The 16,001-nt window shown below is 34.1% G+C and overlaps 1 protein-coding gene across 1 annotated transcript; it reads right to left on the bottom strand.

Annotated features, from left to right (window-relative positions):
• LOC107487815 (scarecrow-like protein 15) lies at positions 1-1,650 on the bottom strand (the record flags this gene model as incomplete). The annotated part of the gene is given in 1 exon segment (XM_021142143.2): positions 1-1,650. A coding segment is annotated over 1 exon segment (1,509 nt), but the record flags the coding sequence as incomplete, so codon positions are not given.
• Positions 1,651-16,001: the final 14,351 nt, after the last annotated feature.

The following is a 16,001-nucleotide window of genomic DNA, read 5'->3' on the forward strand; positions in this document are numbered from 1 at the left end:
ACATCGCCAAGCTGACGTGGCAACCATGGCCCTCTCGTGCCAGAAGAGCACAAGCTCAGCTTGGCGTTTTGCCACGTGGAAGCCCCTGATTTGCACCTTAGCCAGCAAGCACTCCGCCTGAAAATCTGCGAACTGGCTTAACTGCACCGGCCTCATTCCGGCACCATAGAAAGCCTCTCTCCACGGCGGAACCCTCCGCCCCGCTCCCTCCACCGCCGCTAGTATCTTCGGGCGCAGCAGAAGCATCTCGATCCTCCTCACCCACTCCCCTCCCGCAACCATCGACGCGTCCAGCGACTCCAGCATCATCGAGTAGAACTCTAGGCTGCTCACCACGCCGCGCCGGAACGACGCCGCTGCCGCAGCTTCCGTCCACCCCTCCCCGTCCACGAACACCACCACGCTCGGCGAAACCCTCCGAACGTCCGCCAGGAAGGCCGCGGTGCTCCCAGCGGAACCGAGCCGTCGGAATATCGCCGGCGAGAGAAGAACGGCGGTTTTCTCGCCATCGACGAACTTCACCGCCTTAAAAGACAGCGTCTCGAAGTTGCAGAGGGGCACAAACTCGACCTGGACGCGGATCCTGAGCTCGTGCGCGAACTGGCTGAGATTCTCCCGAATCAGTTTGCTCTCGACGGCGTACTCTTCGGGAACCACGGCGGTGATGCGCAGAAGCGGCGATCCGTGTTTCAAGGAATCCGCCTTTTCTGCAATCTCCTTCATGAGCGAAGCATACTGGATCCCTAATCCGATATCAAAATCAAGGACGTGCATGAAGGAGGAGCCATGAAAAGCCTCAAGGAGCGCCTGGTTGGTGGTGAAGATGGAGAACATAGGGATCGGCGAGATTCCAGAGAAGGCCTTGAATGTTCTGACGCAGTGGACGATCTCAACGAGGGAGGAGAAACGCGGAGTGCGATTGGAACCGGAGAGGAGGCCCTGGAGAGCTTCCTTGAAGTAGAAGGCGGCGCGTTGGAGAGGCTTTGCACCCGCAGGGGATCGGAGGCGTTGATTGAGTCGCTCCAATATGACGTGAGCGACGTGGAGGTGGTTGGTGTCGAAGCAATCGGCAGCACGGATGAGCTCTTCTATGAAATCGAAGCCGGTGGCGGCAGAATTATTGGAGGTGTCATGGAGGAGGTGGTCGAGGGTGGCAGTGGCGTTGGCGTAGTTGTAGGACATGGTTTGGATGTCTGGAAATTCGGAGTGTGGGTCGAAGGAAGGAGAGAAGTCAGGGACATTAGGGAGGGTGGTCTTGAACAAGGGTGGGTTGGAGTCTTCATGGAATCCAAGATCCTTCATGATGGAGTCCCAATCAAGATTGTGAAGCACATGGTCCTCCAGCTGGTCAAGACACTCTTGCTGTGTGTTGGGTGCAGTAGCCACCAGCGCAGCCACTGCCTTCTCAGGGGTGGGACTTCTACACAGGTCCAGCACCGATGTGGGCTCGAGGCCGATTGTGCTTTCTACGGGTTTCGGGTTTGATGTCGTGTTATTGTTAACTCTCATCTCTGGCTAAGCACCACCTCCTTTGCTCAAAGTGGATCGCAGGAGAAGGGAAGGCTTTTTGTTTCTGATGATTGTCGCCCTTTTTATCTTTGCGTCTCTATGCGCGCCCTCGCTCTGTTGGTGGGGTTACTTCTCTAACTTATCTATCTATGCCAAATTATATATAACACTATAAGGTGCCCATTAATTTACTATTTAGTTTATTAGCTACGTAAACAATTAAATATATAATATAATAATAACTTAAATTATATATATTCAAATATATTTTAAAAAATTTTGCACCAATTTTCAATATTTCTAATATATAACGCCTATGCATTAGTGATTTGTGTGCTAATTAAGTATGCTTGACATGGGTTAGTTACGTTGTTTCTTTTCCACCCTTTTTTATGGTCGCTTGTGAGACTTGAAGGTTAAGCCTTGTGGTGTTGCATGCCTTTTCTCTTTGCTTTTCTTGCTTGAAAGCTCAAAAGCTTATTTCCTTCAATTTAAACAGCCCCCCGGATATTTAATTTTAAATTTATCACATTGGAAATTCTGGTTAAAATTAAAATGCCTAACTTCATGTCTTAAACAACTTGCCCTGAAAGAAGGAAAAAAGATAATGGTATTGCTTTGTTGCGTCAAAATTGTCATAGATATATAACTGCCATACCTGCATTTTAGATTGAATGGCTTATATAACAAACTAATAATCCACACCAATTTCATCAGTAGAATCCCCATCCAACTCCCATCTCTGTCATAAAAATATTGTCGTCTAACCATAAACCCCTTTTAATTATAAACAATTTCTAATCACATGAGGAGGATATTACATTTAAATGAACAATGAAAGACGAGGGATCTATCCATGCCGGCGCCACACACTCAAAACTCTATCACATCTCTTTGTTATGAAACATCTATTTCATAGTTAAGGAAAAGTCTAGCGGCCACTAATTTTATCAAATTCTAAGCATGTAACTAACAAAAAAAGTGAATCATTAGATAAAATCTCATATAAATCTTACACCATTAAAAGTATTATTGATGATTATTTGATGATTATAAATCACAAAAATTACTACCCTAGCATTTCTCAAATTAAAATTGTTTATAGGGTGAACAAAAGCAGACAAATGAGAATAGTTGGCATCAAGTAAAAATGATTATTGGATTTTATGGAATTTTGAATAGTTATGTGTGTGGCTAAATTGTAAGAAATTATTTGTGTTTACGTAAAATAGGTACTTTAGATATTAGCTGAATTTATTGACTTTCTTATATAGTTATAAGTTTATTTAAAGTTGTCTTTTGGATGATTAATATTCTTAATGCCAATGTTAAAATAAAAAAAAAAATTTACTTTATTTAGTATTCATTAATTGTCGCAACAATTAATAAATGCTAAATAAGATAAATTATGGTCTTTTTGGCTGATTTTCTTTGGTTACCAAATATTTTCGCAAAGAAAAATATTAACTATGCATAAGCTACCTCAAATTTTTTTCTCTCTATTTAAATCGAACTTGTAACACAACTGATAGGGAAATAAAAAAATCTTTGCTATGGATTATGGAATGTGAAATGACATTACCTTCCCTCGTCATGACAAACGCGAAGGAAAATTGTTCGAAGTTATACAACATATTCCATTTTTTTTTTTTTTTGCTTAAAGTATCCCAAATATGATATTTTTTCTAAGGGTCAGATTAAAAGATTGCAAATTGGAATTGCAAAAATACTTTTTTTTATATATATACAAATGCACACTTTCAATTAAATACTCAGCTTCCACACGAGGAAAGAACGTTGTCAAGGATATATCACTAGTAGACGAAGTCCATTTAAAGAAAAATGTTTAGCTAACATATACTGTAAGAATAAACATTAAAGTTATTAACTAAAAAAATATAAAAAATTATACAAAATTTAAATTGTTAATTATGTATTTATTAAAATAAAATGCATAAAACATTCTGCTAATAGTAATATTTAGCTAAACCCTAAAAGATAAAATAAGTAAATATAAAAATAAATGGTTTAATAATTTGTTGTCTACTCAACAAAAGAATATGACCATTTTTTTAAATATTATCTGAAGAAATTATTTTGAACAAATTTATCATAATTGATAATTTTATTAATTATTTTTTAATATTCTTTATTTCATGTTATTTTTTAAATAATAATACTATACGAGTTAACTAAAAAACGCCTTAAGAGAATTGGTTAAAAATATGAAAATGAACTTAAATATATTTAATGTATAGAAAACATGAAAATTTTTGCATGACTTATATTTATAAACTTTATAATTATAATATTTTTAAAAAGTGCCATGCATTAAGATATCCATTAGTAAAACTCAATATTATTCTATCTAGGTTTTGCTTTCCTATTTTATTAAAATTATTTTGGTATAACTATATTATAACGATTGCAGTAATTATAATATTTTAAAAAATATTATTAAAATTCAAATAATAATTTTTATTGTTAAATAATATTATTTAAAAAATTATTAAAATATAAAAAATATAACTTTAATTTTAACCACACTTACATATTCATCTAGCTATCTAAATATATTCAGACTACAATCTACCATTTTATTACGATGAAGTAACCTCCAGGAACAAGTGATGCTAAAGTGGAAGTATATAGGTGCATGTCAAAACATCTTTCTACCATGAAACGACAAGAGAGTCAAATAGCGGGCGTTAAAGCCTAAAAGCAAGCAAGTTAAGTCGTCTCTTCTTTAAGGTGTGGTCCCACAGAAGTTCTAACTGGACCCCTAGACAACCCTAGCACCACCCATCTTTATTTATACCCTCGGGAAAAAAAGAGAAGAAAGGAAAAAAAAAGCTTTGGGAAAGGTCCATCATTAACAACTTTGTAGAGGGGGCATGGTTTGCGGAAAGTTTTGGCAATGATGGGTCCCTCTACCTGGTAGTAAATATTAGCCGCTAAAGAACCTTACTTAAATATATGAATTACGAGTCTTTGTGATGAACTAAATCACCTTTGTTTCGCCTAGGGTTATTCCGGGCTTAATTTGGATTAATTTTGAGCCAAAAATTTATCTGTTTTAAATATTAATTTTATTTATAGTTCGATTTAAATTGGATGATTTTTTTTAAAAAATCTGATTCGATCCGATTCAATTTTAAGCAATTTAAATTAGGTTGAATTTATGGTTTTGTAAATTAAAAAAATTAAATATATATAATAAATTTTAATATCAAATTTTAAATAATTAACAATAATATAACAAGTTTTAACAATATGCTATAATATTCAAGTAATTATAAATCGTATTTGAACTGTAGATTATGAGTTTAAAAATTTTAACATACCTATTACCATTGTTTTTTAGTGTCAAACACCAAAAAGTGTCATTCAAGAACACCTCACTTAATTTGTGCGTTTGTATTTTATAACTTATAAGCAAGATATAACATTTACGTATTTTTTAATTTCTATCAATTTAAATTTAAAAAAGAATGATAACATAATTTGATATCATTTTTTATAATAAAAAAATTTAAAATTTGATCTTTGTTATCACTCTAAAATAATTAGCATAAAAAATCTAATTCAAAAAACTTTCTTACGTAAAACTCAAATTTATATTAGAAATATAACCAATAACCTAAAAATTATCAATATGGTTCAACCAAAACATACAGTCCTCAATTTTCTAGAAGAAAAGCAAACAAATCTTTTCCCTTAATACATAACTCTTACAATTATTACAATGAGGTTATTTATTTAACATAAAAATTGTTAAATATTTTTATAACTATCAAATAAAGAAATATAAGTTATAATAAATTGTTTAGTGGAGAAGAGTTTAAATATGTGTAACATGTATGAAGTCTTGGATTTAAATTATATTATGGTAAAAAACTAACCAAACGATAAAAGAAAAATATTTACCTTTTATAAGATCTTTAGTGTATATTACTTGCATCTGTTATTTATTAATTATTTTATTTAGGCTTGTTTGGAAATTTTAGAAGTAATATTTTTTAACTTTTGACTTATGAAAAGTAGTAATATTAATGTTTGGTGTAATTTTTAAAACCAAATTGTACCTTTTTTAGAAGCTATTTAGGAGTTTATAGAGAAGTTTAAAAAAATGACTTCTCTTATAATACTTTTACTTTTCATCACATTTATATAAAATAAGCATTTTTAGAATTAAAAATTCAAATACAAAATAACTTATTTATTATAAGTTACTTTTCACAGAGTCATTTATTGTTTAAGTTATTTTATCAAAAAGAACTTAATTAAGTTGGTTACCTAAACTGAACCTTAATACTACTTGTTGTAGTTGGAAATAAATGCTCAACTTTAAATGCTCAACTTATGTTTTATTTATAAAGTTATTTGCAGAAGATAAAAACTCTCTCTTATAATTATTTCTTTGTATTATGTCTCTTTTCTCCTTAATATATAATACACATATGATTAAAACTAACTTTGGTTAATTTAATAGTTAATATATTAGTCCGTTTAAGTAAATATTTAGTGTTTAAATCTCATCTAATATATATAACAATCTATTGATTAATAATAAATTCTTAAATATAATTTTAATTTGTAATAAATTAATCTTTGACCTATTAAGTTAAAAAATAGGATGAAAACTAAAAAAATATACATATCATTAAAAAACATAGTTACCGCTATAATTTTCTTTTCCAAAAATAAATGTAAGACATGTAAGTTGAAGTTTATTTCTAACTGAAATAATATTCCCAACACCATTTATAATTTCTTTTGTTACGATATTACATAATTAAACTTTCTCCAATCAGATTATTTCTGACGAACTCAAGTTTTTGCATGCTCGTGTTCCATTGAATCATATGAATCAGTTCGTACAAAAGGGTAGTGGTAAGCTTAGCTTTATTCTTGTGTGGAAATTAACGTAACAGATCCATGACTGGTGACATTTTTTATTTCCAGGATACTTTGTTTCTTCATTTTTCCTTGCCTTATTTGACATTTTAATCCTTAATTCAATATCACAAAGCTTAATCACTTGAATCTTCGAGTCGACGACTTCACAAGAATAGTTTAACTAGGAACTTAAGGAAGCACTCCTTGTGCTGAAATGGTAATTAATTATAGTATTTATTAAAAAAGGTCTAATTATAGTAATTTCCTTAGGTAATGCAACTATATCTAGTACAATTATATTAATTTAAATAAATTACATTATCATTTTGGAATATGCATCTGGGTATTTATTATTTAACTTGTTTAATGATCATCATTGTAAACTTAACAATGAAGTAGAGAATACATACTCGTGATGTTTGAGTGGGATTTGTTATGTTCATTTTATTTCCTTATCATTTTCACTTTAGTTAAGGGTCGGTTTATTATTATCATATTTAATGGACGATAATACTAAAGGAACCATAAAAAATAACTCTAAACAATTTAAACTTATCTTATTCATAAACATTATTGTTCTACGATTTAAGCACTTAAGCCACACAAAAAAGAGCAAGGGGGAAGCATAGACGTACTTGTCAAGATTCCAGCAGCGTTCACACTAGCTATGGGTTATGGCCAATGAAAATCACTAATTTTTCTATGATTATCTACCGTTTCCTTCTTAATATAATAGTAACCTTCACTTTTAGACACATTAAAAACATCATTAATATTTATTTACATTCATTTGTTTTAATAAATCGAAAAAAAAAACATCAATTGTCTTAAAATGAGTATATATTATTAAATCTTTGTCAGTAAATTAAAGTTATCATAAATATTATTTTTTAAATTTATTTTAAATGTGATTTTCTTTTTTATATTTATTAATATTGAATAATTTAATATCACATTTATGCACATTAACTCTTTGATATCAAATTTAAATTACTTAATTAAACATTTTTTGAGAATTGTTTTTAGAAAAATATTACATAACCTATAAAATTTATTATTTTTTACTAATATTTAGTCAATAAAAATATTTTTATATTAAATTTTAATTAAATTAGTAAAAATTCGTATATAGTTATTATTCATACCTTGATCCAAAACTCAAGCCAGATCCAAACACAGAGAAAACTCAAAAGGCATTTACTAAATAAGCCGACCTCCTAAGAGGTTGGACAAGAACGCTACCAAGTACTAGTGACAACTCCCTCCTAAAGGAGTTATAACTAATTCCTACTATCACTCACCTACTTTTAGAAGAGAGATCTCAACAACTCCTAGATAAAAGGGGATGGTTATCCACCACTAATGGTGGAACTTCTCCAACGGTGGTTATTGGCTCATCACCTATAAATACCCTGACTCCTTTCATGTATACTTAAGATCCAATCTACTATAAACCTGCTTGTATCCTTGCTAACTTAGGCATCAGAGTGTCTTGCAGGTACCACCTCCCATCTCCCCACGAACAACTCGGACGCAGCCACTTGACACAGGATAAGTCAGACGCTGCCTCACTAGAAGTCTTGACCTCACGTTCAACCCCAAATTCCATCCAGTTTCAGGTAACCCTCGGAACATTGGTGTCGTTGTCGGGGACATGGGAATTAACACCCCATGACGGACGATCACTTGAAAGATGGATGTACAACGTCCGAAATCAGATCCAGAGTACCAAAATGAGGGCAACAATGACCAAGCCATCGTGATACCCACTCAGAGAACAGAAGGACCACATGGTGAAAGCACCTCAAACCCACCTCGTAGGAGAATTAGTTCTGAGATTCACCACCCAGAAGATGAAGATCAACCCCATTCTACCGAACTTGTGGGACTAGTGCACGGACATCACGACCGACTTGAACAACTCAAATAGGAGATAGAGCGATAAAGGGAGGCGGAGATAAATCTGAGGAAATAAATTAAACGACGGAGTGAGTTGGAAGAAAAGTTCTCAAAGTTGGAATCCGACCTTCGAAGTAGGAATCCACGCATGACTCGGGAAAACACCCCTTTAGGAGGGGGAGACCCTTTCATCGAATACATCATGCGGGCAAGGGTTCTTAGAAACTTTAAAAGCCCTTATAGGAGCCTTTATGATGGAACGACCGATTCAAGACACCATTTAAGAATGTATTTGGCCGATACCTCAGATGCGACTCGTTGCAAGGCATTCCCAACAACCCTAACCAAATCGGCAATGAAGTGGTTTGATAATCTGCCACCTAGCTCGGTCACCAGCTTCGACGACCTTGTAAGAAAATTTCTCACCCGATTTTCAATTCAAAAAGACAAGGTCAAACACGCACCTAGTCTGCTTGGAGTCAAACAAGAGATCGGAGAATCCCTCAGAGACTACATGGAGAGATTTAACAAGGCATGTCTGGAGATCCAGAATTTACCCACCGAAGCGGTAATAATGGGGTTGGTCAATGGCCTCCGAGAGGGGCCTTTTTCCCAATCTATTTTAAAGTGTCATCTGACCTCTTTAAATGATGTAAAAGAGTGAGCTGAAAAGTACATTAACATTGAGGAAAATGTCAGGCTTTGTGAACCTAATTTCCGACGAGCACATCCTTATCAAGCTCAAGAAAAGGAGAAAGAACCCAAAAAGAAGGAAGAATACAACTTGGAAAAGCCAAGGAGGTACCACAATTACACCCCGCTGTGAGTTTTCCTTGTAGACATTTATAGGAAAATTTTCCATGCGAGAAAACTATATGGACATTTCACAAATAACTGTTACAACTTAAAAAATGTGATAAAAAATAACTGACCAAAAAAGGTCGGTTGGATAAATACCCAAACTCCAAAAAGATATATCCATATGATAGCGGGTGGATTTGCCAGAAGAGGGCTAAAAAAGTCATCCCGAAAGAGACACATAAAAGAAGTCTATCAAGTGGAGGAAGAAACTTCTGACTTTCCAACCATTTCTTTCACAAAAGAAGACGCGCAAGATATAATACCCGGGCATGATGACCCTGTGATAATCACCATGATACTTGCTAATGCAAACCTTCATAGGACTTTGGTGGACCAAGAAAGCTCAGCTGACATTCTATTCAAGCTTGCTTTCAACAAACTAGGGTTGGAAAAGAAAGAACTGAAGGCATACCCAGACTGCCAGACACCCTCTTCGAGCTAGTGGATACGCCTATCAAACCATTGGGCTTCATTCCCTTACATACTACCTTTGGAAAAAGGATGAGGTCCAAAATCCTGAATATTGACTACATTGTTGTTGATGTAGCTTCAGCCTATAATGCCTTGATAGGTTAGACGACCCTGAATCGACTATGAGCTGTTGTCTCCACCTCTCACCTCTGCATGAAATTCCCGATGCAATAAGGGATTGATATGGTAAGGGGAGATCAAAAGTTAGCAAGAAAATGCTACAATGAAAGTTTGAATCTGTGTGGCAAAGGTAAAAAATTCAATTCAATTGAACTCGGTGGAGTCCGAGGAAAAGACGACCTAAGACCACAGCCTGAAGAAAAGACGGAGGTAGTGCAGGTCGGAGATGAAGTCAGAAAAAATACCAACATAGAAATAAACCTAGGGGCAGATTTAAAAGAGGGTCTCATCAAGCTCCTATGCAAAAATTTCGACCTCTTCTCTTGGAAAATGGCCGACATGTCTAGAATTGATCTTGAGCTCATGACTCACAGGCTAGCAGTATATTCTGGGTCCCAGCCTGTTCAGCAAAAAGGGCATAAACTTGGACCTGAACGAGCTCAAGTGGTTGAAGAACAAGTTCAAGTATTGCTAGAAGTCGGGTTCATCAGGGAGGTTAAATACCCATTATGCTTGGCAAATGTCGTGTTGGTAAAAAAGTAAAACGGGAAGTGGAAGATGTGCCTCGACTACACCGACCTCAATAAAGCCTGTCCAAAGGATCCATACCCTCTTCCCAATATTGATACTTTAGTAGATTCATCTTCAGAATATCATTACTTATCATTTATGGATGCATACTCAGGATATAATCAAATCCCGATGTTCAAGTCGGATCAGGAGAAGACGTCATTCATCACTTTAAGAGCAAACTACTGTTACGTGGTCATGCCATTTGGTTTAAAAAGTGCCACATATCAGATATTGATAAACAAAGTATTTGCACCTCACCTCGAAAACTTAATGAAAGCATATGTAGATGACATGTTGATAAAAACCAAGAAAAAAACAAATATCCTGTCCAATCTCTCACAAGTATTTGATATCATAAGGAAGCATGGAATGAGATTAAATCCCACAAAGTGCACCTTTCCGATGGAAGCAATAAAATTTTTGGAGTTCATACTCACACAAAGGAGAATTGAAATCAATCCCGACAAGTGCAGAGCTATCTTAGATATGAGGAGCCCGACCTGTATGAAGGAAGTCCAACAGTTGAATGGCCGGCTTGCGGCACTATCCAAATTTTTGGCAGGATTAGCTTTAAGATCCTTGCTTCTTTTCTCACTACTCAAAAGAGGATTCCAATTTGAATGGACTCTAGAGTGCGAAAAAGCTTTTCAACAATTCAAAACCTTTTTAAGCCAACCACCCATCTTTACTCGGCTTAAAATAGGGGAGGAACTGGTACTATACTTAGGGTGTGTTTGGGGTTCACATTGGGGAATAGAAAAGCCCGTTTAAGCATTTTGAACGTTCCATTGTTACGTTTGGCAACTTTTTGGAATCTCTAACCCAGAAGTGCTTTCACCTCTAAACGTACGTTCACGTGAAGCTAAAAATTCTAGCTTCTGCGTTCATGTTGGAAAGGTTAATTACCGTTAAATGAATTAGGTAAGAAATTTATTCCATATCTACCAACTATACCCTTCATTTTTTCTACAAAAAGGATGCACATAACCACATAATTTCACAATAATTCTCTATATGTTCTTCGTTACAGATTTTTTTTCCATCAAACATTTTCAGATTTGTTTCCATCACTGCCAAGGTAAAGATAATTTTTTCTTATTTTTTTAGTTCTCTCTTTTATATTTTAATTTTTATGTTTTTTATTATTTTTTATTTATATGATAAATATTTTTCATATTATTTTTTTAGTGTTCTGTTGTTATTTTTTTAGTTTTCTATTGTTATATTTTTATTGTATTTTTTTATTTATATGACAAATATTGTTGATATAAATTTTTATTTTTATTAATTTTTATGATATTTTTATTATTTTTTGTTTATATAAATTTTTTTTCTATCCTTTATTGTACTATATTTATGTTGTGTATAAAATAAGTAACAAAAGAGTTATAAATAATAAAAATATATAGTCCAAAATGATACTAAATTAAAGAGTACTAACGGCACTAAAATAAATTATAAAATATTTTCTTTTTGTTTGACATTATAAAATGTATAGTACTCTCTTTCATATTTTTATTTCTTATTGTTTTTTAGTTCATTTGAATTTTTTTATCATTTACTATTCTTTATGTTTAATATTTAAAGTGTCTTTTTTTATTTTTATTTGACTTTGTTTTTTTTTTTTACTTATTTTTGTCATTGATCTTTTTTATATTATTTTTTTCAGTGTTCTAATCGCTCAGGTATGTTATTAATTTTTTTATGGTATTTTTATTATTTCTTATTCATATGAATTATATTTTTTTGTCTTTTTTATGCACTGTGTTTATATGCTATACGAAGTTTATTTATTTTTTCTTATTTGATATAGTTCATATGAATTTTTTTTATTTTTTATTATATTTCTTTTATTCATATGATATATATTGTTGCTTTTATAAAATTTTTATCGTTTTTTATTTACATGAGTTCTCTTTTTATATTTTTATTATACTTTATTTTTGTTTCGGCTGAAATTTTTTATTTTTTATTCGACTATGTAAAATTTATAATTATAATTCTCATATATTATGTTTTATTGTAACTTTTTTTATAATATAGATTAATTGATCCCATTAAAAAAGACAAACTAAATAAATAATTATTCATAAGTATTAATAAAATCATAAATATTAGATGCCAAAAAAGTCTTATAAGAATAAAAGTATTGAGAGTAGGGAAGACACTGCGCATGATACTTGTGTATTTGATAATACTATTACAACTCCTACCATAAAATTTTTGCATCCTACTCGAGGTTAATTTTTATCATTTTCTTACAAATAAGCTATATTTGCTTGGTTATCATGTAACTAATTTGATTGCTCATTAGGTAAATATTATTTGGTAAATGCCGGTTATCCAACACCGAAAGAATATATTGGTCCATATAAATGTGAGCGCTATCATCTACAGATTTTAATCAATATGAACGTGCAAACATTCTTGATGGACAAGATAATAGTTATGTTGGTGAAAGCTCACATCAAACTCTAACCATTAGCTCTTCTGCAGAAATAGATCGTGTTCGAGACTCGATTAAGGATCAAATTATTAATCACATGCAGTAGAAATAATAGTGTTCTTATGTACTAATTTTGTATAAGATATTACTTTTTATGTATTTTATTAGTGTTTTATCTTTTAATTTAATATTTATTAATGTTTTTATGTATTAAAATATATTTTGTCAACTTTTATATGTTACTTTAATTTAGTAAGTAAATATTAATTTTATTATAAAATAAATTAATAAGATCTATTCAAATATCTAAAGTAAAATAATAGAATAATATAAAAATTATTTTAATTGATGTCTCTTTTAGTAATTTTTTATGTAAAAGTGATTTTGAGTAGTATAATCCGAACAATATTTATTTTACTATAATTCATTTTGATATAAAGATTGCCAAACATAAATTATGTTAACACAAACTTACTTTTCATCAAAATCAAGTTTGCAAAATTAATTTTATGCAAACTCCTATTTGCAAACTATAATCCAAACACACACTTAGCCGTCACTAACAAGGCAGTAGCTTTAGCTCTGATACAGGAAGATGAATATGGACAACATCCCATCTACTTCACCAGCAAGGTCTTATAGGGACCAGAATTGAGGTACCAAAAAATAAAAAAATTTGCATATGTCTTAATCCTGGCGTCTAGAAGGCTCTGACCTTATTTCCAAGCACACACCATAAAGGTCCGAACAAATCAACCCATGAAGCAGATCCTCCAAAAAACAGACATAGCAGGTCAGATGGTATAATAGGTCATAGTGTTGTCCAAGTTCGACCTAAAATATGAAACTCGGACAGCTATTAAGACCCAATGCCTCACTGATTTTTTAGTAGAATACACTGGTGACAAGGCTAAAACCTCTGTGACCTGGAGCCTATAGGTGGATGGATCTTTCAATATAGTCGGGAGCAGCAGTGCTGGCATCATCTTGGTCAGCGAAGAAAGGACTCAAATTGAGCTCTTCTTAAAATTTGAATTCCCTGCTTCTAACAACCAGGTCGAGTATGAAACCATGATTGCAGGCTTAAAACTTGCCAAAGAAGTCGAAGCAACAAATGTCGTAGTCTTTAGTGACTCTCAGATAGCAACCTCTCAAATCAATGGAGAATATCAAGCGAAGGACCCCAACATGAAAATATACTTAGAGAAAACACTCAAACAACTTCAATAATTCCTTGAGATGGAGGTCCGACATATAGCTCGAAAGCTTAATAGTAGAGCTGATGCCCTTTTCCAAATTGGCAAGCACTAAGCCAGGAGGAAATAACAGGAGCTTGATTCAAGAAACTCTCAAAGAGCCATCAGTCAGCAAAATAGACCACAAGTCGGACGTTTTACCCATCTTCAGCATGAATCTCGGATGGATGACTCCTCTTATCGAATATTTGAAATTCGACATCCTCCCCGAGGAACAAAAGGAAGCCAAAAGAATCTAAAAGGAAGCACAAAACTATACCTTAGTACACAATGTCCTTTACAGAAGAGGGATATCAACGCCCATGCTAAAATGTGTCCCGACTTGCAGAACTGAAGAAGTCTTGGAAGAAATACACAATGGCATATATGAGGACCACCTCGGAGCTCGGTCACTAGCCCGAAAAGCAATCCGAACTGGATTCTATTGGCCGACCTTACAAAGAGATGCGATCGATTTTGTCAAAAGATGTCCTCCTTGTCAAATGCATGCTAACTTTCACGTTGCTCCTCCTAAAGAACTCATCAGCATAACCTCCCCATGATCTTTTGCAAAATGGGGGTTAGACCTACTCGGGCCTTTCTCCCAAGCTCCTAGACAAGTCAAGTACCTTATCGTGGGAGTGGATTACTTTATCTAATGGATTGAAGCTGAACCACTGGCTATTATCACGGCCCAAAAAAGCCAAAAATTCCTGTATAGGAATATTATTTCTCGGTTTGGGTCCCACACTCCATCACCACAGATAATGGTACTCAGTTCACCAACTCTACTTTCAGGAGCTTAGTGGCGAGTATGAAGATCAAACATCAGTTCACATCGGTGGAGTATCCCCAAGCTATTGGACAAGCAGAAGCAGCAAATAAAGTCATATTAGCTGGATTGAAGAAAATGTTACAGGATACAAAGGGAGCATGGGCAGAAGAACTTTCACAAGTCCTACGGGCTTCTCGGACGACTCCTTACTCGACAAATATGGAGACCCCATTCCGACTTGTATATGGGGTAGAGGCCATAATTCCCGTTGAAGTCAATGAACAAATTCCACCGGAAAGATTCTATGATGACGTAGAAAACATCCAAGCCTATAAAGAGGAACTCGACCTCCTCCCAGAAGTTCGAGAACAAGTTCAGATAAGAGAAGCCGCGTTAAAGCAAAGAATGTCGACCAGATACAATAAGAAGGTCATTCGGAGAAGCTTCACCACAACCGACCTAGTTCTGATAAAAAATGACATCAGAGTAACCGATTCGGGTGAAGAGAAGCTCGCTGCTAATTGGAAAAGACTTTTTAAGATAACTGAAGTCTTAGAAAAAGGCTACTACAAGGTGTCCGACCTAAACGGAACCGAGCTCTCAAGGTCGTGGCACGCATGCAACATGAAGAGATATTATAGGTAGAAGCGCACCTCGCTCCCTAATGTACTCTTTTCCCTGACTTCATGGTTTTTTTCTCGAAAAGGATTTTCTTGTAGTGGGTTTTAGCGAGGCATCAAAGCAACAGTTAGGGGCAGGAAAAATTACCACCCTTAGTAGCAGAAGCATTTTTGTAAATTACTCTTCATTAATGATAAAATCTTTTTAATCCCATTGTTTATCCTACGATACGCATTGACTTAAGCTTGAAAAAATGCGAAACTCTGTTGTCTGACCTAAGTGGTCGGCAAGACAAAGCGACGAGGTCCAAGTCGATGTAAAGAGGTTATGTACGTCGACCATAAAAGCTCATAATTCACGACTTATAAGTCGGAAGGTGATTGGGCCCCCCAAAATACATCGCAAAAATAATTTAAGTTTTGATATAGCCGACTTGTAAGAAGAGATCGGCCATCTGAGTATGACAATGGAAAGGTCTTAAAAACAGATTCTAAGTTAAATAAGAGTAATCACTCCCAGCATGCAACAAAACTTTATGAAGCTTCACAAACTATCAAAATAGAAACTTCAACATAAATATCTGAAGTATTTA

The sequence above is a fragment of the Arachis duranensis genome, chromosome 5, assembly GCF_000817695.3.
Source record: "Arachis duranensis cultivar V14167 chromosome 5, aradu.V14167.gnm2.J7QH, whole genome shotgun sequence".
Classification (NCBI taxonomy): Eukaryota; Viridiplantae; Streptophyta; class Magnoliopsida; order Fabales; family Fabaceae; genus Arachis; species Arachis duranensis.